Source organism: Oncorhynchus clarkii, unplaced genomic scaffold, assembly GCF_045791955.1.
Source record: "Oncorhynchus clarkii lewisi isolate Uvic-CL-2024 unplaced genomic scaffold, UVic_Ocla_1.0 unplaced_contig_8228_pilon_pilon, whole genome shotgun sequence".
In the NCBI taxonomy this organism is placed as follows: Eukaryota; Metazoa; Chordata; class Actinopteri; order Salmoniformes; family Salmonidae; genus Oncorhynchus; species Oncorhynchus clarkii.
The window spans coordinates 19,695-47,546 of NW_027258716.1; the positions used below are offsets into that span (position 1 = coordinate 19,695).

The following is a 27,852-nucleotide window of genomic DNA, read 5'->3' on the forward strand; positions in this document are numbered from 1 at the left end:
AGAAGTTGGTCTCGGAGGATGTGTTGGTACCATTCTTTATTCATGGCTGTGTTCTTAGGCAAAATTGTGAGTGAGCCCACTCCCTTGGCTGAGAAGCAACCCCACACATGAATAGTCTCAGGATGCTTTACTGTTGGCATGACACAGGACTGATGGTAGCGCTCACCTTGTCTTCTCCGGATAAGCTTTTTTCCGGATGCCCCAAACAATCGGAAAGGGGATTCATCAGAGGAAAGGACTTTACCCCAGTCCTCAGCAGTCCAATCCCTGTACCTTTTGCAGAATATCAGTCGTAATGTTTTTCCTGGAGAGAAGTGGCTTCTTTGCTGCCCTTCTTGACACCAGGCCATCCTCCAAAAGTCTTCGCCTCACTGTGCATGCAGATGCACTCACACCTGCCTGCTGCCATTCCTGAGCAAGCTCTGTACTGGTGTTGCCCCGATCCCGCAGCTGAATCAACTTCAGGAGATGGTCCTGGCGCTTGCTGGACTTTCTTGGGCGCCCTGAAGCCTTCTTCACAACAATTGAACCGCTCTCCTTGAAGTTCTTGATGATCCAATAAATGGTTGATTTAGGTGCAATCTTACTGGCAGCAATATCCTTGCCTGTGAAGCCCTTTTTGTGCAAAGCAATGATGACGGCACATGTTTCCTTGCAGGTAACCATGTTTGACAGAGGAAGAACAATGATTCCAAGCACCACCCTCCTTTTGAAGCTTCCAGTCTGTTATTCGAACTCAATCAGCATGACAGAGTGATCTCCAGCCTTGTCCTCGTCAACCCTCACACCTGTCAGCTGGTCCTTTTGTGGCAGGGCTGAAATGCAGGGGAAATGTTTTTGGGGGGATTCAGTTCATTTGCATGGCAAAGAGGGACTTTGCAATTAATTGCAATTCATCTGATCACTCTTCCATAACATTCTGGAGTATATGCCAATTGCCATCATACAAACTGAGGCAGCAGACTTTGTGAAAATTAATATTTGTGTCAATCTCAAAACTTTTAGCCACGACAGCTTGACTTTCATTATTTGGTCAATTATGCATGAATATGAAGGATCAGCATTTGTTGTTTGCATGTCATACCTATGTTTGCTAATCTTGTCAACAAAAAGTTATTAAAGTGGTTGGAAATATCAAAGGGTTTCGTTATGAACATGATCCTCTTTTTGTCACCTCTCCTCTCGTCTTGTCTCCTCCTCTCCTCTTCTGTCCTGTCTTCTCCTCTCCTCTCCTCCCATCTCCTGTCTCCTCCTCTATAAACCAACAGTGATGAGTTAATCGCGACAGACCAGTAGCATTGTTGGATTCATCTAATGTTGCATCATACACCATGTTTGTTTGCTATGCCAAGCTACTGTCTGTAGGTTATAGGGTGTTTTTATTTATAGGGATTATTTAAGGTACTTTTAAAAGTCAGGCTCTTCCAAGACCCTCTGAGTCGGTCCAAGAGTGACTTAACTTCAGTCAGACAGCCAAAAGTTTGAGCTCTTTAGCTCTCACAGTAAACATAGACTGCTGGCCTGGTGATGAAATGTTTTCACTGCCTGTCATGTGTGACTCCTGGACAAGAGCAGGGAGAGAGGCTCTGTCACATGTTTATACACGCACTCGCACTGACTCACACACACATTCCAGTGTGCACGTATGCACAAGCGCACACACACACTCTGTCTGAGAGATGTTGTCACCAATGACAGCTGCCATGTAAATCCTAAACGCCATTAGGCTCAAATATTTTGGTTTTCAAAGGTACAGTATGTCCCTATGTTGTGGCTATTAAAGAGGCAGTCTAGTTTGAGAGCTCATCTGAAGCTAGGAGTGTAAAGCTGAACCATCCATAAACACAGACAGAAACAGACTTCCAGTGGAAAAGCCTTTTACATGTCTCTGGCAAAGTTTCAGACAGTGAGAGAGGAGGGGTGGGAGGGAGAGAGAGAGGCAGAGAAGTGTGTGTGTGGGGGGGGGGCGGGGGCAACGAAGTAACATGTCTATTTCAGAGAAGAGGAATACAGGGAAAGACCAAATCCCAGTGGATGTGTGTTTGGCAGACTGGAAACAAGCTTTCAGGAGACCATGTTGGGAAACTCATCATCACGTCACCCCTCTGTTTCTCAGCCACCTTTTCCTCTATTTGTGTCTGTGAGTGCGTGTGTGTGTGTGTGTGGGGGGGGGGGGGGGGGGGGGGGGGGGGCACCCTCACTAGGTAGACCCATTTGAGGATTACCTAATTATTTACAGTTTGGCAGTACACATATCTGAGAAGGAAACATGGAGAGACTTTACCGCAGAGAGAGAGAGAGAGAGAGAGAGAGAGAGAGAGAGAGAGAGAGAGAGAGAGAGAGAGAGAGAGAGGTGTTTACTGTTATTTTTTACTGTTTATTTAACTTTTGTTTATTATCTATTTCACTTGCTTTGGCATGCCAATAAAGCCCTTTGAATTGAATTGAGAGAGAGAGAGTGTGCGAGAGGGAGAGTGTGAGTGAGTGAGGCTGTGTGTGTGTGTGTGTGCGTTGTATCAGTATGTCTGTTTCTGCGCTGGCTCTGGGGTTGGTCTCTTAGCAACCGTGTCAGGAGGTTGCAGGTGACGGAAGTGGCGTTTACGGCAGGGCACCATGTCTGTGATGTAATTCAGACTGTCGTCCAATGGGCTTCGGCTACGCAATGTCCCTGAGGAGAGAACGTGCAGGAGTCAGTACAGAGGTTAAATATATGAACTTAACCTTTGAACTACTGAGTCACATAGAGTCAATACGGAGTCTAATTGTAAGATTGGTTTCAGACCAATCGTCTACAACAGAATGTTTGACTCTACTATAGAATATGTTAAAAACTTCCACTACATAGCTACATGTGTCTCAGCTTCTTAAACAGACTTGTTGTATGTTTCTCCTTTCCTTTCCTCTAACCCCCCCCCTTCTCTGTCTCAGAGAGAACAGGTGTCTTCCTTCCTTAAATGGGTCAGCATGTTTGACTGATGGGAAGATAGGGAAACGTGCCCAAAGTGACAAGTGGACGGAGGAATGGAGGGAGGAGGAGAGCGGGAAATAGACACATGAATGGAGGATAGGAGAAGAGGAAGAGATGACACATCACCATCATCAAAATGGTTGCTTGCTTATGATTCCATTAAACCAATTACAGGTCATATTCCTGTTTTAGCAGTATTACTAATATACTGTAGTATGTCACATAGACTAGTAGAGTCCTATTCAGTGTGTAACAGCAACATGAGTCTCAAGGTCACTCAGGCTGGCGGTCTGTAAAAACATTGTGTTAAGGTAAATGACTTCATTCATCACATCAGGCAAGCAGGCAAGCAGCTGGTAGCCAGGCAGGCAGGTATATATACCATAACAAGCTAACAACTGCAGTGGGTGAGACATTGGGTATATGTGGTCAGTCTATGTGACACCTAGGTCATTATAAACCCTGTCACACACAGACACACAGTCGTGCACACACACACACACACACACACACACACACACACACACACACACACACACACACACACACACACACACACACACACACACACACACACACACACACTGTATTTCTCAAACTCTTAGTGAAAACAACCACTTCTCCCTATTCCCTCTGCCCTTCCTGGCAACACACCAACAAACTGACTCATTGTCGTAGCAACCAAAGCAACACAAGAACCTGTGAATAGTCATTGAATAGAGCACACCAGCTTGTAGTGCTAAAAGCCGGAAATGAGTTACCTCTGGTTCGTTCAGCCATTCCTATGGGAAACATTAACGGGGAAAGAAAAGGGTTTGGGAATAATCACCAAAAATAAGGTCTGAGGTTAACACAGGTTTAGGAGATCTTATACGTTTGCTTCCATGAGATAATGTCATTCAGTTAACATGACCTTTATGAATAATGAAGCCTTTAAGTTCATTATGTGCTTGTTTTATTATATACATTTGTCAAAATTCACAAAAAGTGACGTTAGCTGATGAAGATTATCTCATAGAACAAAACATATATTACCTCCTAACCATTCTGTTCTGCATTTATCCAAAACCCTACAAAAACACTATTTATTTTTTTCCCATAGGCTTTGTCCAACGAATCATGGCAGAGTTAGTGCCTATAAAAAGACTACCAGCCTAGTGTAATATACCCACTATACTAGCCTAGCGTACTATACCCACTATACCAGCCTAGTGTAAAATACCCACTATACCAGCCTAGTGTAATATACCCACTATACCAGCCTAGTGTACTATACCCACTATACCAGCCTCGTGTACTATACCCACTATACCAGCCAAGTGTAATATACCCACTATACCAGCCTAGTGTAATATACCCACTATACCAGCCTAGTGTACTATATCCACTATACCAGCCTAGTGTAATATACCCACTATACCAACCTAGTGTACTATACCCACTATACCAGCCTAGTGTACAATTCCCACTATACCAGCCTAGTGTAATATACCCACTATACCAGCCTAGTGTACAATACCCACTATACCAGCCTAGTGTAATATACCCACTATACCAGCCTAGTGTAATATACCCACTATACCAGCCTAGTGTACTATACACACTATACCAGCCTAGTGTAATATACCCACTATACCAGCCTAGTGTACTATACACACTATACCAGCCTAGTGTAATATACCCACTATACCAGCCTAGTGTAATATACCCACTATACCAGCCTAGTGTAATATACCCACTATACCAGCCTAGTGTGCTATACACACTATACCAGCCTAGTGTAATATACCCACTATACCAGCCTAGTGTAATATACCCACTATACCAGCCTAGTGTAATATACCCACTATACCAGCCTAGTGTAATATACACACTACACCAGCCTAGTGTAATATACCCACTATACCAGCCTAGTGTAATATACCCACTATACCAGCCTAGTGTACCATACTCACTATACCAGCCTAGTGTAATATACCCACTATACCAGCCTAGTGTAATATACCCACTATACCAGCCTAGTGTACTATACACACTATACCAGCCTAGTGTAATATACCCACTATACCAGCCTAGTGTACTATACACACTATACCAACCTAGTGTAATATACCCACTATACCAGCCTAGTGTAATATACCCACTATACCAGCCTAGTGTACTATACCCACTATACCAGCCTAGTGTAATATACCCACTATACCAGCCTAGTGTAATATACCCACTATACCAGCCTAGTGTAATATACCCACTATACCAGCCTAGTGTACCATACACACTATACCAGCCTAGTGTAATATACCCACTATACCAGCCTAGTGTAATATACCCACTATACCAGCCTAGTGTACCATACACACTATACCAGCCTAGTTTACTATACCAGCCTAGTGTAATATACCCACTATACCAGCCTAGTGTACTAAACATCTCTAACTGTTTCCCCTCTATTACTTGAAGATAAGACCAGGCTGCTCTGTATAACAAATAACTTCCTTTCCTGTTTACAACTACTATGGTGATAATAAATGTGTGTGTGTGTGTATATATATACATATATATATATATACCCTGGGTAGGTGCTGCTGAGGCAGGTTGTGACTGCCCAGGGTAGGGAGGTCTTGTAATCAGTTTATATTGAACAGTATGGTTTTGGATAAATCACACCTTCCATACTAGCATGTGCAACCAGATTAACAACATCATGATATCACAAGGTGTTACCACATTCTATAGATGATGAATATATGACAGGAGACATATATTCAGAGGGTTGTGGACATTATATGAGCGGTTCCTCACGTGCAGACAAACCCCTATGGGGTAACGTTAGGTTAGGTCATAGATGGGGGATGTGTGTGTACTATGTACCTGGTCTCCTGCAGGTGTGTGGTGTTCTCCTGTAGACTGTGTATCTTGGCTTTCTTGTCATTCAACACCAGGAAAAAGCGAGAGTACAGCTCTGACTCTAGTCTCCTTACCACTGATGTACCACTGTAACCCCCGCCCCAACTTATCAGAGCCAGAACAGGAGAGCAGGGTTAGAGTTGGTTAGAGTTAGTTATGAGGAGATGGAAGAAAATGCAGCAACAATGTGACTGGGATATTTATATCCTTAGATAACCTTGTGATAACCTAAGGGGACATAATCGAATAGCCCAGCCCTGACACAGCCACTAGCCACCAGCCACCCCTTCCCTCTGAATACAGGCAGGGTTTGGGTCTGTTGCGTCTGGTATTGGTTGCCAAAAAACCTAGACAAGGTTTTTTTCCCCCCATCCGAAACCCAATCCCTCTATTTTCTATTGAGAATCAGAGAAACTACAGCAGTGAGATGATCAGAAAAACATGGACTCACTCTACGTGATGGGAGCTGCACTCAACAATCACTTGGGAGGGATTCCCTCATACTTTGTGTGTGTGTGTATGTGTGTGTGTTTGATCTTTGTCTCTGTGTTGAGCTCTGTAGTCTGTGCGTCATTGAGGCCCCCTTTCAGCGCTCTTTTCCAGTCTCAGCAGCCACTAGCAAACACACACGGCACGCACGCACGTGACATCAGCCCCTAGACAATGTGACGTGCAGTGGCGGCCCCACCCTGTAGATTTATGGGGATAGGATAATGACCCCTAGAAAGAAGGGAAGTGAGCTGTGTGTGTGTGTGTGTTCTTACTCAGCATTGATGTGTTGTAGCTCATGTCTGAGTCTGTGGTTCAAATCAAATCAAACTTTATTTGTCACATGCGCCGAATACAACAAGTGTAGACTTTGATGTGAAATGCTTATTGTTGTGGGACTTTTATGAATAATGACTAAATTATGTATACATTTAACTTCGAACTATAACTAAACAGAATACTACTCTGTTACTGTATGAATCTTATTATAATCATAATACTGAATATAATGTGTGTAGTTTTAGTCAAGAATTTGAACAAGGACTTTCTGTTCCTTGTTAGAAATGAATGGAGCTGTCATCAGACCGGCTGGAATACTGTGTTCCTTACAGGACATTCTGTCCCTACCCAGGAGAGACCTTGGCCTTGTAGTAGATTGTTTAACAGGTGGCAGACAATGTGAGAAGACTTGTGAACTATATCGCCATAGTATCTGAGAGGAGGAGGGACATTTATGACGAAATGTGAGGTATATAGACCAATGTACCGGAAATTATAGGGAGAACGTTCCCGTGAATAAACATTTAACTATTGTACTATTGTAGTCTGGGCCTCTGTCTGTCTTCCTTTCGATCAGTATCCTACAAATCCTGATATCGCAGACTGAGTAGTTTAATTGAATTGGTTAAGGAACACGATAACTAAATTCTCCTGACACTTATTTACAAGCCCTTAACCAACAGTGCAGTTCAAGAAGAGTTAAGAAAATATTTACCAAGTAGACTAAAATAAAAAGTAATAATAAAAAGTAACGCAATAATAATAACGAGGCTATATACAGGGGTCAATGTAAATTGTCCTGTGGCGATTTTATTAATTGTTCAGCAGTCTTATGGCTTGGGGGTAGAAGCTGTTGAGGAGCCTTTTGGTCCTAGACTTGGTGCTCCGGTACCGCTTGCCGTGCGGTAGCAGAGAAAACAGTCTATAACTTGATTCTCCTCCTTTAGTGAGTGGTTGAAGTTCTGCAGTGGGGTTCCACGTTCTAGACCGTGAGTCAGTAACACTCTGACCTCCTCCACTGGCTCTGGAACCTCACAAAACAACACAGAACCCCGGAGGCGAGGGATGGGATAGACAGGGGCAAGATTGGGGAAGGGAAAGAGTTCATCTGTGCACCTGTAACACACATATACTAGTGCACACACCCACACACTCCCTCCCTCCCTGCCCCCCCCCCCCCCCCCCCCCCCCCCTCCCCCCCTCTTCTGTCTCCTTCCCCCTCTCTCTGGTATATTTACAGCAGGGTAATATGTGCCGGTCATTATTTAATCTCCTCTGAGTAACATTAGGTAAACATCAGCAGACTAAACATCAACCTAATAATACTAGACTGAATATTACCTATATTACTAACATTACACTGAATACTAGAGTTCTTCCTGACCACGTGACCTGACAAGGGAAACCTCAGGGCCCTAGTTAGGACTAACAGGCCTCAGTAAGGCTAGCTGGACCCTAACGAGTTGGACAGTTACTTAATTGGCCGGTAAAGACATGGGCAGTAAAACGATTGGTCAACAATGATTTAGCCCAGAACACTATTGGCCGGTATCATGATGTATCGCACCAAGTTGGCTACAAAATGTTGACTTGGGCAGAGCTTCCATAAGTTGTCATAGAAACGCTACTGTTTCAGACTCTCTCTCGATTTCCCTCTCTCTCGCTCTCTGTGACTCAGAGTCAATTATTAACTACTGGAGAGAATTAGGAGCAATTGAGATAGCCTGTTGCTACTACATCACTGTGGTGTCCTATATTAAACTGGATTACTCCTATAGGAGTCACAAACACTGCTGTAACCACTGCTGTTTCTGGGCGAAATTCACAGTGGAGTGTAGAGGTGGTGAGGTGACTGGTAACCAGATAACAGGATGATAGAAAGTAGAGAGAGTGAGAGGAGGTCAAGTCCAATGTTGTTGTTGTGAACACAGGTTCGTGTCCCGGGTTGATCATACAGGTACTCTCTTTACACTGGTCCATCTACTGGGGATGAAAACCATTAACCTCCACTGCCATAAACATACATACATTTACACACTCATAGCCCTGCTACACACACATTTACACACACATAGCCCTGCCACACACACATAGCCCTGCCACACACACATTTACACTCACATAGCCCTGCCACACACACACTGTACACACATTTACACACACATAGCACTGCCACACACACATTTACACACACATATCCCTGCCACACACACATTTACACACACATAGCCCTGCACACACACACACACACACACTGTACACACATTTACACACACATAGCCCTGCCACACACACACTGTGCACACACACATAGCCCTATCACACACACACTGTACACACATTTACACACACATACACACAGTCCTGGTGTAAATGGATCCACATGCTGGTTCTGGAGGTGGTTTTCAAAGCAGGTCTCAGAGAGAATAATCAGTCGGTTCAGGGGTAGTTTAGACCTGTGACACTACACACACACACACACACACACACACACACACACACACACACACACACACACACACACACACACACACACACACACACACACACACACACACACACACACACACACACACACACACACACACACACACACACAGAGAGACCACACATCCTCACACACACAAAGTTCTTCTGAACACAAAAGAATGACAGGAGGAAAAACACATCAGAGGGGGACAGAAGGAGAAGACAGGAGAAAAGACACATCAGAGGAAGACAGAAGGAGAAGACAGGAGAAAAGACACATCAGAGGAAGACAGGAGGAGAAGACAGGAGAAAAGACACATCAGAGGAAGACAGAAGGAGAAGACAGGAGAAAAGACACATCAGAGGAAGACAGGAGGAGAAGACAGGAGAAAAGACACATCAGAGGGGGACAGGAGGAGAAGACAGTAGAAAAGACACATCAGAGGAAGACAGGAGGAGAAGACAGGAGAAAAGACACATCAGAGGAAGACAGGAGGAGAATACAGGAGAAAAGACACATCAGAGGAAGACAGGAGAAAAGACACATCAGAGGGACACAAGGAGAAGACAGGAGAAAAGACACAGAGGGACAGGAGGAGGAGACAGGAGAAAAGATACATCAGAGGAAGACAGGAGGAGAAGACAGGAGGAAAGACACATCAGAGGGACAGGAGGAGAAGACAGGAGAAAAGACACATCAGAGGAAGACACGAGGAGAAGACAGGAGAAAAGACACATCAGAGGGACAGGAGGAGGAGACAGGAGAAAAGGCACATCAGAGGAAGACATGAGGAGAAGACAGGAGGAAAGACACATCAGAGGGACAGGAGGAGAAGACAGGAGAAAATACACATCAGAGGAAGACACGAGGAGAAGACAGGAGGAAAGACAGAGGGGACAGGAGGAGAAGAACAATATTCCATTATTCACATACTATAATAATGCTGGATTTGTACTTTTAAATGCCACATCAAATGTAAACTTGCACAATATCAGTGATCTGAGGGATCCCAATGACTAGGTGGTAAAAGACTGCCATATATGACTGTTTCAAATGAAATCAAATCAAATTTTATTGGTCACATACACATGGTTAGCAGATGTTACTGTGAGTGTAGCGAAATGCTTGTGCTTTTAGTTCCGACCGTGCAGTAACATCTAACTAGTAATCTAACAATTTCACATCAACTACCTTATACACACAAGTGTAAAGGAATTATTAAGAAAATGTACATATAAATATATGGATGAGCGATGGCATAGGCAAGATGCAGTAGATGGTATAGAGTACAGTATATATATATGAGATGAGTAATGTAGGGTATGTTAACATTGTATAAAGTGGCATTGTTTAAGTGATTAGTGATACATTTATTACATCCAATTATTAATTATTAAAAGTGGCTAGAGATTTGAGTCAGTAAGTTGTCAGCAGCCACTCAATGTTAGTGATGGCTGTTTAAGAGTCTGATGGCCTTGAGATAGAAGCTGTTTTTCAGTCTCTCGGTCCCAGCTTTGATGCACCTGTACTGACCTTGCCTTCTGGATGGTAGCGGGGTGAACAGGCAGTGGCTCAGGTGGTTGTTGTCCTTGATTATCTTTTTGGCCTTCCTGTGACATCGGGTGGTGTAGGTGTCCTGAAGGGCAGGTAGTTTGCCCACAGGTGATGCGATGTGCAGACCGCACCACCCACTGGAGAGCCTTACGGTTGTGGGCGGAGCAGTTGCCGTACCCAGGCAGGGATACAGCCCGACAGAATGCTCTCGATTGTGCATCTGTAAAGGTTTGTGACTGTTTTTGGTGACAAGCCAAATTTCTTCAGCCTCCTGAGGTTGAAGAGGTGCTGTTGTGCCTTTTTCACCATGCTGTCTGTGTGGGTGGACCATTTCAGTTTGTCCGTGATGTGTACACTGAGGAACTTAAAACTTTCCACTGCTGTCCCGTCGATGTGGATAGGGGGGTGCTCTCTATGCTGTTTCCTGAAGTCCACGATCATCTCCTTTGTTTTGTTGACGTTGAGTGTGAGGTTATTTTCCTGACACCACACTCTGAGATCCCTCACCTCCTCCCTGTAGGCCGTCTCGTCGTTGTTGGCAATCAAGCCTAACACTGTAGTGTTGTCTGCAAACTTGATGATTGAGTTGGAGGCGTGCAGGGCCATGCAGTCATGGGTGAACAGGGACTACAGGAGAGGGCTGAGAACGTACCCTTGTGGGGCTCCAGTGTTGAGGATCAGCAGGGTGGAGATGTTGTTTCCTACCCTCACCTCCCGGGAGCGGCCCATCAGAAAGTCCAGGACCCAGTTGCACAGGGCGGGGTCGAGACCCAGGGCCTCCATCTTAATGAAGAGTTTGGAGGGTACTATGGTGTTGAGTGCTGAGCTGTAATTGATGAACAGCATTCTTACATAGGTATTCCTCTTGTCCAGATGGGTTAGGGCAGTGTGCAGTGTGATTGCGTCGTCTGTGGACCTATTGGGGCGGTATGCAAATTGGAGTGGGTCTGAGGTGTCAGGTAGGATGGAGGTGATATGATCCTTGACTAGTCTCTCAAAGCACTTCATGATGACGGAAGTGAGTGCTACAGGGCGTTTATAGTCAAACGCATGTTGCTGTTGTGATGATAAACTGATCACTGCTGGCACGATAATAGTGATAATCCACTCACAGCTATGTGGGAGCCGTCCTGGTGCTGATGCTCTGGGACAGTCATGTGCAGTAAAAACATGAAGATCACATTCCAATCTTTATATCAAGGCCTACCCAACAACCACCCAGATGTTTCTAACTCTCCAGTCCAGGCCAGCTCGGGGGTTTGAACTTGCAACCTTCCGGCTACTAGTCCAACGCTCTAACCACTAGGCTACCCTGCCGCCCCACATTAGACATGGACCCTTTAATAGTAATGAGCCATATCTCCCTGATGAATTAATTCATATTTATTATTAACTGTTGAGCAACAGAAAAATGTTAGGCGCTTTTTCCTCAGGGATGATACACCACAGTGTGTTCTGTGAATGGCCTTGTCCAAAACTCTCGCTTCTGAAACAGTCAATTCTATTCATTTCCATTTTCTACTGAAACACATGCACTAGGATTTCCATTCTATCATTACATTATTACTATGGCAACACAGCTCAAAGCAGATGTGTGTGTGTGTGTGCATGTGGTCGACCTCTGAGCACACTGACCGTCACTAAGCTGTTAGTTGGCTGTGTGTGTGTGTTTACCTCCATAGTGATAGTGCTGTATTCTACTTTACAACGTGATGAGGATCATTTTCCTGTCAAAGCACAGAGTGGGAGGAAGACATGAATATCATAGGATGACATCACAGAGCCTTATATTAGCACTCGAAAACAACAACAAACACTCCTGAATGATCCATCAACTATAGTACCAACTTGACTTGTGTGTTTTAATATAATGTGAAGCTGCAAGCCGAATTTCCCAAGGTTGTGATAATAACATAGCGGTATTGCATCACACCACTGGCCTACGGGTATATGACACTCTTAACGCATGGCAACCTCCTAGAGCCTAGTGTTACTTCACCACATGAATGCCTTCCTGGGTTCAATGCCTTCCTGGGTTCAATGCCTTCCTGGGTTCAATGCCTTCCTGGGTTCAATGCCTTCCTGGGTTCAATTCCTTCCTGGGTTCAATGCCTTCCTGGGTTCAATGCCTTCCTGGGTTCAATGCCTTCCTGGGTGCTAGTTAGAGCTCAATAAGTGCTTGTTAGAGGGTCCTGAGAAAAAATGAGGATATGATATAAGATACGACATAAGGTTTTCGGCTACACAGTTTAGTCTCACGTCCATTAACGGCTCTTAAAGATAACATCATATAAAAACATCATAAGTGTTGATTCTCATGATGAAATCACATTAACCTGAAAATGTATTTGACAATGTACACAGATCCGATATCACATGACGAATGACTATCTTGCTAAAATAAACAATTAAGGAGATATTTTGCCCAAATTACAAAATTACATTGGTTTCCTTACCTTATAAACAGTCTTTGGACAAGGTTTGACAGCAATCCATGCTTTGGTTTTATTTTCCCTGGCACTGTTTCCAAATGCTAATATTTTAGCATTTGTGACACAAATTGAATTCAAGTCATGGTTTCCGATATTAGCATTTTTAAGGATCATGTCCAAGGGTTAAGTTTTGGGAAGAGTTATAGTTCAGGAAAGTCGTTAAATGGCTTAACTTGTTGGGGCAGAAAACACAGCCTATGTTATGACTTGCCACATAACCCATGGAATAGGCCGGGGTTAGAGGTCAAGGTGAAGCTGTAGTCAGTAGAGGAGGTTCCAGTCCCACTCAGGGCCTGCTGGAGGTCTTGGATGTAACGTTCTGTCTGCACTTCCAACTCCTCTGCCTCCTCCCTCTCTGCATTCTCTGATACTACAGACATGAACAGAGCGTGGGAGATAGGTTGTAAGGAAGGAAGGAAGGAAGGGATATTCAGGTGATTATTTAAATAGGTGTGTGTGTGTGTTTGTTTACCCGCTCTAACACACACACCTGCAGAAAAACAACTGTCTGTAATTCTGTTTAAGTAACAAAGTATTGCGAAAAAAATCTACAGACATTATTTCATAATTTTCCTGGCAGGGAGGTAGCATAGGCTGCGTTAGACAACAGACAAACAGTAAAACGCTCTGCCTCACCTTGGACAAGCCAGCAAACCACACACAAATACCTTCTAGCCTACTACTTCCACTGTGCAGTTGTTTTTCATAAACACGTTTTATATAGCATTGCTGTATTTACTCAAAAAACCCTTAGCAGCTGCAGTATCAAAGACTGTACCGAACCCACAGGATGGGTGTGCTAGGGACCTGGATAGGGTTTGGGGGGCTTAAGGGGGGGGGGGGGTATCAAGGGGGCTAATTAGAGAGGGGTATTGAGGGGGTTTGGATCTGTAAACCATCAGGCAGTGACTGGCAGCCTCACTGGGTTTGTCATCACAGCTTTAGAAACTGTAACTATGAGGGGGTTTGGATCTGTAAACCATCAGGCAGTGACTGGCAGCCGCACTGGGTTTGTCATCACAGCTTTAGAAACTGTAACTATGAGGGTGTTTGGATCTGTAAAGCATCAGGCAGTGACTGGCAGCCCCACTGGGTTTGTCATCACAGCTTTACAAACTGTAACTATGAGGGGGTTTGGATCTGTAAACCATCAGGCAGTGACTGGCAGCCTCACTGGGTTTGTCATCACAGCTTCAGAAACTGTAACAGGCCCTTATGTTTCCTTCCTAACTACGGAGCTGAGAGGAGAGTTGAGAGGAGAGTAATTAATGGTTCCCCTCAGACTCTCACTAGGCCTATACTCTGTTACACCAAGAAGTTGCACAGAGTAGAACTCAGTGATGTAAGTTTAGATGTGCAGCATTGTAAATGAGGACCATGGAGCTTAACCCACCCTGTTGGACAGTCATTCATTAACCCCTAGTAACATCTGTACTATCTCCACCTAGCATCTACACACCAGCCGGCCAGTAATGACAGACTGACAGACACACACCAGCCGGACAGTAATGACAGACAGACTGACAGACACACACCAGCTGGATTGTAATGACAGAGAGACTGACAAAAAGACACACACAATCTGTAATAAAACACACAGACACCTTCACAATCACATGCACGCACAACCTCTGAATAATGACAGACACAATGACAGAAAGAGAGCGCACAGGAACTTCAAAAGAACAGGGGAAATTGAAAATACGAAACACAGGTGCTTCTATTTCTGCCACAAAACAAACCACAGCTATGTATAACTCTGTAATAGTAGGCTTTAGCTTCTCCTACTGTCACGCCCTGACCTTAGAGAGACGTTTTATTTCTCTATTTGGTTAGGTCAGGGTGTGATTTGGGGTGGGCATTCTATGTTGTTTATTTCTTTGTTTTTGGCCGATGGTTCCCAATCAGAGGCAGCTGTCTATCGTTGTCTCTGATTGAGGATCATACTTAGGCAGCCCTTTTTCCCACTTTCTGTTGTGGGATCTTGTCTTTTTGTGTTGCATGTGTTTGCACTACTAGCTTTTTGTTTGTTGAATTGTTTTTTTGGTGGAACATTTAAAATGAAAGGAAAATGTACGCCTACCACGCTGCACCTTGGTCTCCTCCTACCACCAACGAGAGCCATTACACCTACCCATCTAACAAAGTCACAATTCATGAGTTTGTCCACCACTGAGTGCCACTGCCACAGACTGAAAACTCCACACTCCTCTGTTAAAATGTGTTTTTCTGTCCCTCCTCTTTCCTGCTCACACTGGTCCTGAAACAACCTCTGAGGAAACTCGGAGAACAATCACTCTCCTCTTGGGAATTAATAGATTCAGTCAGTAAAACAACACCATTAAAGGAGAGAAGGAGAACGTAAATGCACCATCTTGGCTTCAGGTATTATCTTAGCTATGGATTGTTCTACATCCTACCCTGATTCAGATAAACACTCATTGTCTTGGCATGCCCTATTCAATAGCTCTTGAGGTGAGAATATATAAAACTAACTTTACATCAGTGCCGAACCAAAACAAATACCTCTCTAAAAGGTCAGGTAAACAATACTCTCCGATGGATATTTTGCCTCAAATTTCGAGCAGCTGAAAGACAAAGCGCACAGACAACCAGTAGTTTAAATATAATTGTATCCAACATTCTGGCTTGTAAGGAACATATACACGATTTTGCAGGCATTCGTTTCAGGCTGTATATACCAATGAATTGTGTATTACAGCCTGATTAATCAGACTAGAGTAGGGTTCGGGTAGACTAGACTAAAGTGTGGTCTAGGTTTTGGGACTGGGCCATTGACAAGGATCAGGGCTGTACAGCAAATCCCCTATGTGGAGGTGGTGAAGAGTGTTGAAGGGACAAGAGGCCACAGTTCCGAAGAAGATATGTCGGCGGATGAACCACAAACAGTTGCAAATGTTATATGTTAATCATGTGATCTGGATACACTTATTGTGAATAAGGTGGATTTTGTAGCATTTATAGCCACAGTTATTAACGGTACAAGTGTCTAAGACGTCCTAGAAGCTAGACCTCCTTATATCTGCAGCCAACAAGTTTTCTTAACGGCAGACGCACTGCAAGAACTACTGTCGCCAGGAAATGTCCTGCCCTCACAGGATCCTTCTGAGCCTGTGTAGGGACCTGATTAAAACAGTAAAGCAGGATGATTTAGTTGAATGAAAATGTCATTATTGATAGTTTGCATGGATTTTTTTCTATGTATTATTATTGTATTTATTATTATTATTTAAAAAATGTAACCCTCATTTTTACCTTTTGGGATCTTTATTATCCACCTGTACAGTAGGTGGCGGAATGCACATATAATTGTTGCGAACGCCACTATACCATACAAGAAGAAGAAGATTATGACGAAGACGGGATTGGGCCATGTTACAGAGTGCGAATAGACTACATGACAGAGATCGACTGACATGAGATTCTCATAGTAAGCAGCCTACTTAATTTGCAATCCTAACCGAATGCTAGTTCCATGTTGATATCTATAAATTGCTATATCTTTGATTCCATGCATCATGCTTGTTTGTAAACAAAGCTCAGGCAACGTAGCTTGCACTGCACACGTGTGGCTAAATGCAAAACATGTCGCACGTACCTGAATGTCCGACCTACCTCAAACTGCACCAGCCTACGTTGTTGGATGTGTCTTGTAATATATGAGGGTCGACATTTAAACCCTACAACCGCTGCAAAATATATAGTTTAAATGGCAAAGCGCCGCGGTTTCAGGTCGTCTCTTGTTCCGTACACGTCATCTGTTTGCGACGCTACGGGAATTGTGAGGTGGCAGCTGGCTAGTTAGCGGACCTACCTCCGACATGGTGAGTCTTAAACATCAGCATAGATGTAATAACTTCAATCGCCGCATTAAGATATGTTTTGTGAATTATGTGGAATTTATTTCACTCTTTAAACCGTTCTTATTACGAGCCACTGTCCCTAGTTCGGTAGACAGGTGGCTAACTATTTAGCTAGTCGCAAATTCCTCAGCGAAGCCAGCTGAGCCAGCTAGCTAACTTGATTTATCCAGAATTGTGTCATAAATGCATCCTAGAAAGATGATGGATGTTGAACCAGCGATAACCGCTCTCATTCCCTCTCTAGTCTGCCATATTTAACTTCCAGAGCCTGCTGACAGTGATCCTATTGCTCATCTGTACCTGTGCCTATCTCAGAGCCATGGCACCCAGTCTCCTGGACAAGAACAAGACCGGGTACTTACTGACAGTATTAGATGTGCTAACGATAAATGGAAAGATACGTTTATAACATTAATGTGCACCAGTTTTTTTCTTATGATCCTTTAAACTACTACTACTAGTTTGATTAACAGTCACCCATATTAACAAACTTATTTTGTTTAAAACATAATTTTTCTAGTATAGGCTACTTATCGTAATGAACAATATCAGTAAAATGCCAGCGATATGTTATGGTCGGTGTCTAAACTTTTGGTTTATTGTCCCAGTTCTAGTATGTACTGACAGTGTTATCCCACTGAGCTAAAGCCCTAGTTGTTAACTACCCATCCACAGCCCTGGACTTAGCCTGCTAGAGCCAATGTCCCAGTATTTTTCTTCTCTATCACACCAAAACACCCACACAGACAGTGATGTTCATCCACTGAGTTAAAGCCTAGAGGCCTATATTTGTTAGCTTCTGAAAGACAACATTCAGGGAAAGCAATGTTACCCCAACGGCCAACTTTAACCACACTAACATCATTGCTCAATCCATGATGCCTTTCCAAGCACTCTCACCATTCTGGGAACCCTTAACCAAATCTCACACTTGGTAGCCAGCTAACTACCTCGAGAGACTATTCTGTCTGTCACTGACTCTTTGCATAGGTCTCTACTCAGATCTTTTGGCTGTGTTGACTCTATTCCACTTCATCCATGTAATGCTCTGGGGAGGAGAGTAGAGCTTTGTGTTTTTGTGTTCCTTTAGAGGATTGGAAGTGTTTGCAGCTACTAGCTGTGAAAAACAACACTATATCACTATCATAAACTAGACAAGTGACTGTTTCTGAATCTGAGTGAGTTTGGTATTTGGGACCACATCATACATACACATCACATTAGTTCAATGTTGTTCTTGGTAGGGGGAACCTAAGCGCTGATAACATCACAACAGTTCAGTCTTTCTTTCTCTCTTTTCACAACTGTGTTTTTTCCCTCTATCCTCTGAGTGAGGGAGGCTAAGGCAACAAGCTGTGTGCCACATGTTGGGTTAGGGGAAAATTAGGGGATTATTGTGAGCCAGTGATCTGAGCTCGGAAAACACACACTCTCCAAGACAAATTAGAATGACACACTGCCTGGGCATTACAGTGCTGGTGTTAACACATCTTTTCCACTTTCTAAATGTGTTCTACTAATCTAAATATTGGATATTGTTATTTGTGTTCTAAGGGGACTGGTATCATTCAGCAGTGATATGGTGCTGAGTGTGTTTAGACAAGCAACTGAACCAGCTCTTCTCCTCTTTAGGCTAAAGAAAGGAAAGTGACGGGAAGACGGGAGAAAATAGGAAGAGTGCTGACTGAACCAATGTGAAATCTGTTTCCAGTAGCAGTTCTGGTGGCTAAAGCTTTTCTACACAGACAGAGATGAGTGATGGAGAGAGGATAGTGTGTTCTGTTGTGGGTTTAAAACTCCAGCGCAGACCGACTCCCAGAGGAGTGCTTACGCGCAGTCTACACTCTGACCTCTAACCTATAACCCCTGACCTTTGTCACAGAGCTGATGTTGGGCTCAGTCTCAAGTCTCTCACATGGTTTCTTGTCTGGTCTTCCTCATACATACATGGGCCTGGATTTTATTTTCCCGCTGCACTTCTCGCACAGCTGTCTTTATTTCTGAGGTCAAGAATAAAATTAGACATATGCCGAGGGGGGGGGGGGGGGGGGGGGCTTTTCCCCTCTCCCTCCTCCTCTATGGCCGCTACTGGGGGGGAAGGAAATTAATTCAACTGTCTGATCCCCCTAATCATCCCCATCAAGATATGGACACACATCATTTCCATCTGCCAGTTCAGTTGAGGGCTAGTGGGCTAATTAGTAGCCTCTAGCATCACCTTACTGTACCTCAGTCACACACTGTCAGTCCACATGTGTGTTTACTAAACTCACGACCCCCTGATGTCAGTTTACCGACTGTCCTCTTCCTTACAGTCTATATGGACTGTCTGTATCTCTCTCTTGATCTACTCTTTACCTAGCTAATTAAAATTACTTCTTTCTTTTTTCAGCCTCTTGGGTATCTTCTGGAAATGTGCTAGAATAGGTACGTTGAACCCAGATCTAGAAGATGTGCTGATGGCCAGTTGTTGCACTTTTAGAACTGAGTGTTGAAATACTGTGGTCAGAGGTTTTTCTGAACACCACGAAAGCATTCACTATTTCCCTGTTAGCTTCTGAAATCTCCAATCATCACCTCTGACCTCTACCATCTGCCCCCCAGGTGAGAGGAAGAGTCCGTACGTGGCGGTTTGTTGTGTCGTCATGGCCCTCTCCATCCTCTTCTCCGACTAGCAACCCACCCTGCCCCGCCCTGCACACTGGGATTCCTAGTGGCAGAATAAAGAAGACTGAGTCATTCAGGAGAAGCAGCAGCAGTATCTCCACTCTCACAGAGGAGGCCTGTATGGGACACAGCTGTGTTTCTCTTCGGTGGGGTGCCGCAGTTAATGTTCTGTAGTAACACATAGGGACCTACTCTAGAGAAGAACAAGCCTCCCCCATCACTCCCTCCATCCTTCTGGTGGCCATTTCACAGTTTAACCTCAATCAGTTGTTAACCAACGGCCTCCTGGATCTCTCTGTAAACACTGACAGTTGTTGTCCTCTGATATTAACCGTAGGGATTGCCCCATGTTTTTCACTGCACTCTGATTTGTAATGAGGTCCATATGGTAGATGGACAGATTTTGGGGAGGAGTGTTTTGTTTTGTGTTTTGACTGTTTTTCTGTACATAAGACTCCATTGATTAGACTATTGGACAGTTGTGCCTTTCTGTAACCCAGGATTCAGTTTTTTCATTGATCACTGGGGTGGCTACATTTCAGAAACATTAACCCCGTATTCAACTTAAATTCTCATTCAGAAAAGAAGTATTTGATTAGTGTTAACTAGCTAACTGATTGATCCTGTTTGGTGAAACGTGACCCTGTGGTAGTGTTCCATGTTGTCTTTTTTTTTTCTTCCATGTTGTCTTTTTTTTCTTGCAGTCGTGAGATCTGATGGTCTGTGCAGCGCGACAGGCCGTGAGGCTGATACGTAAGCTTATTAAAGATCAGTGACACTATCAAGAACAGTGTGCGTTTTCCTTTTTCCCTCATCTTGTCTAATTGTTACCATACACCTGCAAAAAAAGATTGCTCAGATGTGCGAGTGCCTTTTGACTGAAATCAATAGGACCTGGAACATGCCCATTATGACAGCACTACAAACTGTCATTAAATCTGAAATAAAGACAACTGTTGTCGTCTCCTGAGGGATTCTTTTCCTGTTTGACTTGTTGCCTGTACATACAACCGACAGAATCTCCTAATACACATTAAGAAACTGGAAAACAGGCCAAATCTCCTCTACTCCTTAATGTCTACCCACACACTGGACCCTGACCCTTATCCAAAGCCTGGTAGCCTAGAATAATGGTTGTATTTGCAGATCTTGAGTATAGTTTTTCCCTCTCGGAAGGCTGGGGTGATTTGTGTTAGGGGGACTGTTCTCCAGAGATTGGCTTTAGGAGGACTGTCGTGGAGGGATTGGTGTTGGGTGGGGGGCTGGTGTGGAGGGATTGGCAGTCGTACTGGAGTTTGTTACGTTGATGTGGGTCAACAAATGAACTCACTCCAGCCAACGTCTGGATCATTTATTGGATCATTTATTTCATTTGGCAGGTCGGACATGTCTCCCATCTAGGAATGGTCCAACAGCAGAGACGAACAGCTTGTAATGTCAGTAGGCTAGTAGATGATGCTTCGGAGGGGAGGCAGGTAGCCTAGTGGTTAGAGAATTGGGCCAGTAACAAATGTTGCTAGATCGAATCCCCGAGCTGACGAGGTCAGCCCCTGTCGTTCTGCCCCTGAACAAGGCAGTTAACCCGCTGTTCCTAGGCCGTCATTGTAAATAAGAATTTGTTCTTAACTGACCTGTCTAGTTAAAGGTTCAATAAAAAAAAGAACCTGCCCGACTAAGACTATATGCGATAACCTGAAAATCTGAGGCCCGCACTCGACTGTAACCCTCTAATTTAGAAAATGCGTGGTAGGCTACAGTCAGACGGCGGAACAATGTTTTTTGAATCTTTTGTCTGATTTTTAAATGTTTCCGCTTATAATTTCAGACGTTTTGGTAGACTATTTGTTAGTCAACTTAGATACATGCAACTTCTCTTCTGCCATTGTTTCCCTAGTCTAAATAAAACCTTGCTCACCAGAATGTCATAAATCAATAGACTGAGTGTTTCAATCTAGTTGACATCGGTAAAGTAATTTAATCTCTGCTTCTTTTGCAGAGCAAAGGTTTTTAGGGCTCGTGGAGAAAATGCAATTGCTAAAAAAATCTTTCCAGTTTTTTTTTTGTGTGCAAAATGTCCAAATGACAACAGTTTGACTGGTTGTTTGGAAATAGAAAGCTGTGAAAACAACCCAACATGTTTCTGATTAGATTTCAGTTTGGCTTGGATGCATATTTTATGTGGTTGAAATACTATCAGCTTTTATGATAGTTTCTGTAGAGGTGCTAGCTGCGCCTCTATTTCTCCACTCCTGTTCCCTAGCCTACATTTGGTGTATCATTTTACTGCAAGAAATGCTTAATTCTGCAGGAGTTAATATTAATGTTAGAGGTTAGACCTACAGTCCGTGTCCAGATTTGTTTCTACACATGCACACACTGGCAAAGATTTCTAGCTGGAAAAACTGAGTGATAGAGGGCTTTGCATAGGCACTTTCTTGTGTTTTTTTTGTGGGACTGGGAAAAAAAATGCTTGGAATGTAAAATAACATTATTAACCTGTTCCCATGCTTTTAAAATAATGGTTCTGTTCCGGAACAGTATAGATCACTTCGGTTCTGATTCTGTTCCTCATGTTCTTATTTTCTGGGTGTTGGTTCTGTTTGCTGAAACGGTTCCAACCCCTACTGCTAACACAACCTACTGCTGATTGGTTTATTGAGTTCATAAGTTCTATAAATGTCCCTGTTACTTGTGCAGGGAATCAGTTAGTTGACAGGAGTGGACCCTTTGAATTCTGGGTTGACTGACTGTGTACTGTAGGGGTCCTGCTGTATCCTGTCATTTTTGTGTCAGAGAGGCCTACAGTGCTGTGACCTACCTAAACGAAATCCTGTTGAATATTATGCTGACCAAGCACATCAACTACAGCATGTTTACCACTGGCCTACAGTTCTGTGACCTACCTAACCTAAATCCTGTTGAATATTATGCTGACCACGCACATCAACTACAGCATGTTTACCACTGGCCTACAGTTCTGTGACCTACCTAACCTAAATCCTGTTGAATATTATGCTGACCACGCACATCAACTACAGCATGTTTACCACTGGCCTACAGTTCTGTGACCTACCTAACCTAAATCCTGTTGAATATTATGCTGACCACGCACATCAACTACAGCATGTTTACCACTGGCCTACAGTTCTGTGACCTACCTAACCTAAATCCTGTTGAATATTATGCTGACCATGCACATCAACTACAGCATGTTTACCACTGGCCTACAGTTCTGTGACCTACCTAACCTAAATCCTGTTGAATATTATGCTGACCACGCACATCAACTACAGCATGTTTACCACTGGCCTACAGCCACACCTGATGGACAGAATAGGCTTATTAACACACCCACACACTTGTTAACCTCGTTAACCCTGGCAGAACAGGGTCTGAGTGTCTGATCTCGACTCCACGCTCCTCACTTTCATCTCTCTTTCTCTCCTCTGCCCAGGGGAACCTTCCTTCCATCTCACTTTAGCATCACTCCACTCACAGGCCCTAAACTATCCTTCCGCCCCTGCTGGCTTCACACACATATATACACACACCCTGGTCTAAATGGCTTCCAGGATGAGCTGGAGGTAATGAGGACTTTCTGTCGTCTGCCTCGGGTCTCCGGTGATGAAAGACATGTACAGTCACTATCTAGCCATTCTCGAAAGAATAAATGTGTCTAAATTGGCCGTATCATCAGAGCTGATGAGCAAGTATAATAAGAGCTATCTGATGTTAATTGAATTGTATTTGGTGGTTAGAAGTTGCAGTGGTAATTCTGTGTGTTGTAGACCCTGTTAGTAGAACTGACTCACTGGTCACCCTGCACTCCTTTATTCCTTTGGCTCAGAGGAACGTACACTTCCATGGCTATTTATGCTGATGGGGATGAGGACTGACTTATGTACTTTTCCACATTATTAATTCCAGGGTTCAGGGCTAATGTTTCTGTTTAGGATTCACCATTTTTAAGTTCAATGAAGAGTTCCCTGTGGTGAAACGGGCCATTTTAATGAAGAGTTCCCTGTGTTACTGTGGTGAAACAGGACCATTTTAGAACTAGAGAGTTAGAACACTGCTTGCTACTTGTTACTGTGAGAAACAACAGGGCAGAAGTAGTGGGCCAGAACGCACACACCACCTCAGCTACTGCTAAGCTGTGAGGATAAATTCTGCTGACATTAACTACCTTGTTTGTCCAGTATCTTTAGCCCTACTGTGCTGTGTGAGGGTAGAGTGATGGGCACAGACACTACTAGAGTTAGCTCAGTGTGTGTGCGCTTGCGTGTGCATGCATGCGTCTGTTACTCCTTATTGTGTAGGGTTAGAGTGACTGCCTATTGTGGTGACAGAACTGGACTCAGACTCAGCCATTGGCTCAGCAGATCTAGTAACTCCAGCCTTCAGACACCACAGAGAGGGATCTATAAAGAGATGGAGTTTGGAATCGTGTGTAAGCTCTGTAACCCAGATACAGTGCTGTCAGTTCTTGCCGTTTCTCTCTCTTTCCAGGATCTGTAGTGTGTTTGCCAGTGTTTTCGTATGTGACCTAAAAGAGAGGGTGATGGATGCAGAGGGAGCCAGGTCAGACAGGCTTTTAGGCAGGGTTTTAGACAGCTAGCTACACAGCTGGGAGAAATGAGGCTGACCTAGCACCCCTGACTCCACTCTATCCCCCCTCCAGTCTCTAACAGACTCCACTAATAAAGGTTTCACTGAGACTATGGGACTCTATTAAACCTTTCTTCAGTTTTTAAGTGTTAAACAGTAACAGGAGAAGCCATTCACTGTGGTTTATCTGGCCAGTTAGTTTCTCAAAGCAGCACTGTGTCCACATGTCCTTATTAAACATACTTTAACACAGAGGCCTGGGATGGAGCACCTGAGGTCTACTGTGTGTTCCAGCCCCATTAGGCCTTGCTGACTAACACACACACATATACATACTTACACAACGCTAGCTAATGTTCCCATAACGCTTCCCTAATGTTTGCTAACGTTATAGGAGAGGAGTCTGGGCCAAGGTGATTAAGCTGTGAAGTTTGGCCTACTCAAAAGATTCTCATCTCCATCAGAAACTCGCCAGTCTTCTCTCGACCTCGCTCTTTCTCTCTCTCTCTCTCTCTGGGAAACTACTGGAGTTTAGAGTCTAGAAACTGAAGCTGTGGACTTAAGACTGGTCTCGGTTCTAGGAATGAAAAGGTATGTAGTAGGTTTTTTACCATTATAGAGAAATCTGAGGGACAGAGGGAAAGAAAGATGGGAGAAGGAGGGAAATGATGACTTTGGGGAGATATCTGGGGGACAGAGGGAAAGAAAGATGGGAGAAGGAGGGAAATGATGGCTTTGGGGAGACAGCTGGGGGACAGAGGGAAAGAAAGATGGGAGAAGGAGGGAAAGGATGGCTTTGGGGAGACATCTGGGGGACAGAGGGAAAGAAAGATGGGAGAAGGAGGGAAATGATGGCTTTGGGGAGATATCTGGGGGACAGAGGGAAAGAAAGATGGGAGAAGGAGGGAAATGATGGCTTTGGGGAGACAGCTGGGGGACAGAGGGAAAGAAAGATGGGAGAAGGAGGGAAAGGATGGCTTTGGGGAGACATCTGGGGGACTGAGGGAAAGAAAGATGGGAGAAGGAGGGAAATGATGGCTTTGGGGAGACAGCTGTGGGACAGAGGGAATGAAAGATGGGAGAAGGAGGGAAAGGATGGCTTTGGGGAGACATCTGGGGGACAGAGGGAAAGAAAGATGGGAGAAGGAGGGAAATGATGGCTTTGGGGAGACATCTGGGGGACAGGGAAAGAAAGATGGGAGAAAGAGGGAAATTATGGCTTTGGGGAGACATCTGGGGGTACTGCAGCTTGTCTTAAATTAAACCAGGAAACCTGACAAGGCCTCTTCCTTAGTGAATGGACCCTCTGTGCTTTTGTTATGAGCCCCCCACCTCAACTCCTCACCCCATCTGGACCCTCCCCCACCACCCCTGGATGAAACGTTTGGGTGAGTTGCTTAATCAACATCACAGATATGTGAGCTGGCAGGGACCTCTGGCTTGACTCCAGCCTTGATCCCCCCCCAGCCCACAGTTAAACACTGAGGATCTGCATTAGGCCTTGTGAAACTCAACAGTGTGGTGCCCATTCGGGAGTGTACTCCAGGACTCGATCTTGGCTCTGAACCAATATAGTTTGTTTGATGATGGGGACACTGACTGCCAGAGAAATAGATGGGACTGGAAAAGAGCTTCAAGCTGTCTCGTGGTTATGCGCGTGCACACAAACATGCCCTCACAGACACGCATGGATGGATGTATGCACACACACCGTTGAAGGCCTGAATAATTATCAGGTCATCTGGCCTTTGATTTCACCAATCTCTGCAAACACTTTTCCCCACAAAGGGTGATTGTGCTGAATAAGGGAGGTAAAATGTGTCATTGGCCAACACTAAACAGCTCAACTACTCAATTGAAGTCATCTGAAGCCATTACTGTATACCAGAGTTGGGGGTCAATTCAGTTTTCAATTGTAATACCTGTTGAGTTTCAATCCAAGGTGCATTATAGAGCAGCACATTTGAGAAATTGTCTTTAACCTCTACCGGATCAGTGTCACTAAACTGGGACGGTTGTTGTATACAACAGACAACTTTCCAGGACATAGACATGTCTTATATGGGCAGAAAGCTTAAATTGTTGTTAATCAAACAGTGTCTTATTAACAGTAGCTATTATAGTGAATAAATACCATGCTATTGTTTGAGGAGAGTGCACAACAACTTTTATCACAGCAACTGGTTTGATGCATTCACCTCTGAAGGTAAATAATGTACTTCAGTAATCTTGCTCTGATTTGTCATCCTGAGGGTCCCAGAGATAAAATGTAGCATAGTTTTGTTTGATAAAATGTAGGAACTGGGGCCTACAGTTTGACCCCATTGCTGTCTCTGGCTCCACACCCACCCCGCCCGGCCATCTAGATGTGTGTAAGTTAGTGTATAAGCTAATGATCCATCATGTATGACATTCCTGGGAGTGTGAACTTACATTTTTTTATCACCATAGCATTTTTGTATGTTCTCTATAGTTATGTACTTAAATCTATCAATTGACCAATTTGGCACATTTGGGCAAACTCCTGGCAGACTTGATACAAAATATTGTGCACTAATGTGATTCTTCACTGGTCAGTCTAAACTTTTGCACACACTGCTGCCATCTGGTGTCCAATCTAAATTACACCTAGACTCCTATCTGAAAGTATGGCCTTTCTCTTGCATTTAAAAAAAATGAACACGTTTTTTTTGGTATTATCTTTTACCAGACCTAATGTGTTATATTCTACTACATTAACTTCCCTAATGTTTGCTAACGTTATAGGAGAGGAGTCTGGGTCAAGGTAATTAAGCTGTGGCAGTGGTTACAACCTCAAGTCTTCTTGGGTATGATGCTTCAAGCTTTGGCACACCTGTGTTTGGGAGGATCTCTACAGAGCCTCTCAAGCTCTGTCAGGTTGGATGGGGAGTGTTGCTGCACAGGTATTTTCAGGTCTTTCCAGAGATGGTCGATCGGGTTCGGGCTTTGGCTGGGCCACTCAAGGACATTCAGAGACTTGTCCCAAAGCCATTCCTGCGCTGTCTTGGCTGTGTGCTTAGGGATGTTGTCCTGTTGGAAGGTGAACCTTCGCCCCAGTCTGAGGTCCTGAGCACCCTGGAGCAGGTTTTCATCAAGGATCTCTGTACTTTACTCCGTTAATTTTTCCTTCAATCCTGACGAGTCTCCCAGTCTCTACCGCTGAAAAACATCCCCACAGCATGATGCTACCACAAACATGCTTTACCGTGGGGATTTTTTGTACCCTTCCCCAGATCTGTGCTTCGACATAATCCTGTCTCTGATGAGCACTATGGACAATTCCTTCAACCACGGCCTGGTTTTTGCTCTGACATGCACTGTCAACTGTGGGACTTATTTAGACAGGTGTGTGCCTTTCCAAATCATGTCCAATCAATTGAATTTACCACAGGTGGACTCCTATCAAGTTGTAGAAACATCTCAAGGATGATCAAAGGAAACAGGATGCACCTGAGCTCAATTATTGAGTTCTCCCACTTAAAAAGATGAGAGGCCTGTAATTTTCATCATAGG

The 27,852-nt window shown here is 44.0% G+C and overlaps 1 protein-coding gene and 1 pseudogene across 1 annotated transcript; one reads left to right on the top strand and one right to left on the bottom strand.

Moving 5' to 3' along the window:
- Window positions 1-2,516: 2,516 nt before the first annotated feature.
- Window positions 2,517-13,539, bottom strand: LOC139398303 (DNA repair protein XRCC4-like; annotated as a pseudogene).
- A 3,010-nt stretch (window positions 13,540-16,549) lies between these two features.
- LOC139398305 (protein kish-A) lies at window positions 16,550-20,495 on the top strand. Its single transcript, XM_071144360.1, has 5 exons — window positions 16,550-16,610; window positions 16,913-17,004; window positions 17,288-17,397; window positions 19,436-19,470; window positions 19,648-20,495. Exons 2-5 carry the CDS (start codon window positions 17,002-17,004, stop codon window positions 19,716-19,718), a joined length of 219 nt encoding a protein of 72 aa, XP_071000461.1. The 5' UTR covers window positions 16,550-16,610; window positions 16,913-17,001; the 3' UTR covers window positions 19,719-20,495.
- Window positions 20,496-27,852: the final 7,357 nt, after the last annotated feature.

Excerpts from the sequence above, each read along its gene's own strand:
- LOC139398305 (XM_071144360.1), top strand. Across the intron at positions 17,398-19,435 it reads CTGGACAAGAACAAGACCGG|CCTCTTGGGTATCTTCTGGA; the intron begins GTACTTACTGAC and ends TTCTTTTTTCAG. Across the intron at positions 19,471-19,647 it reads CTGGAAATGTGCTAGAATAG|GTGAGAGGAAGAGTCCGTAC; the intron begins GTACGTTGAACC and ends TCTGCCCCCCAG.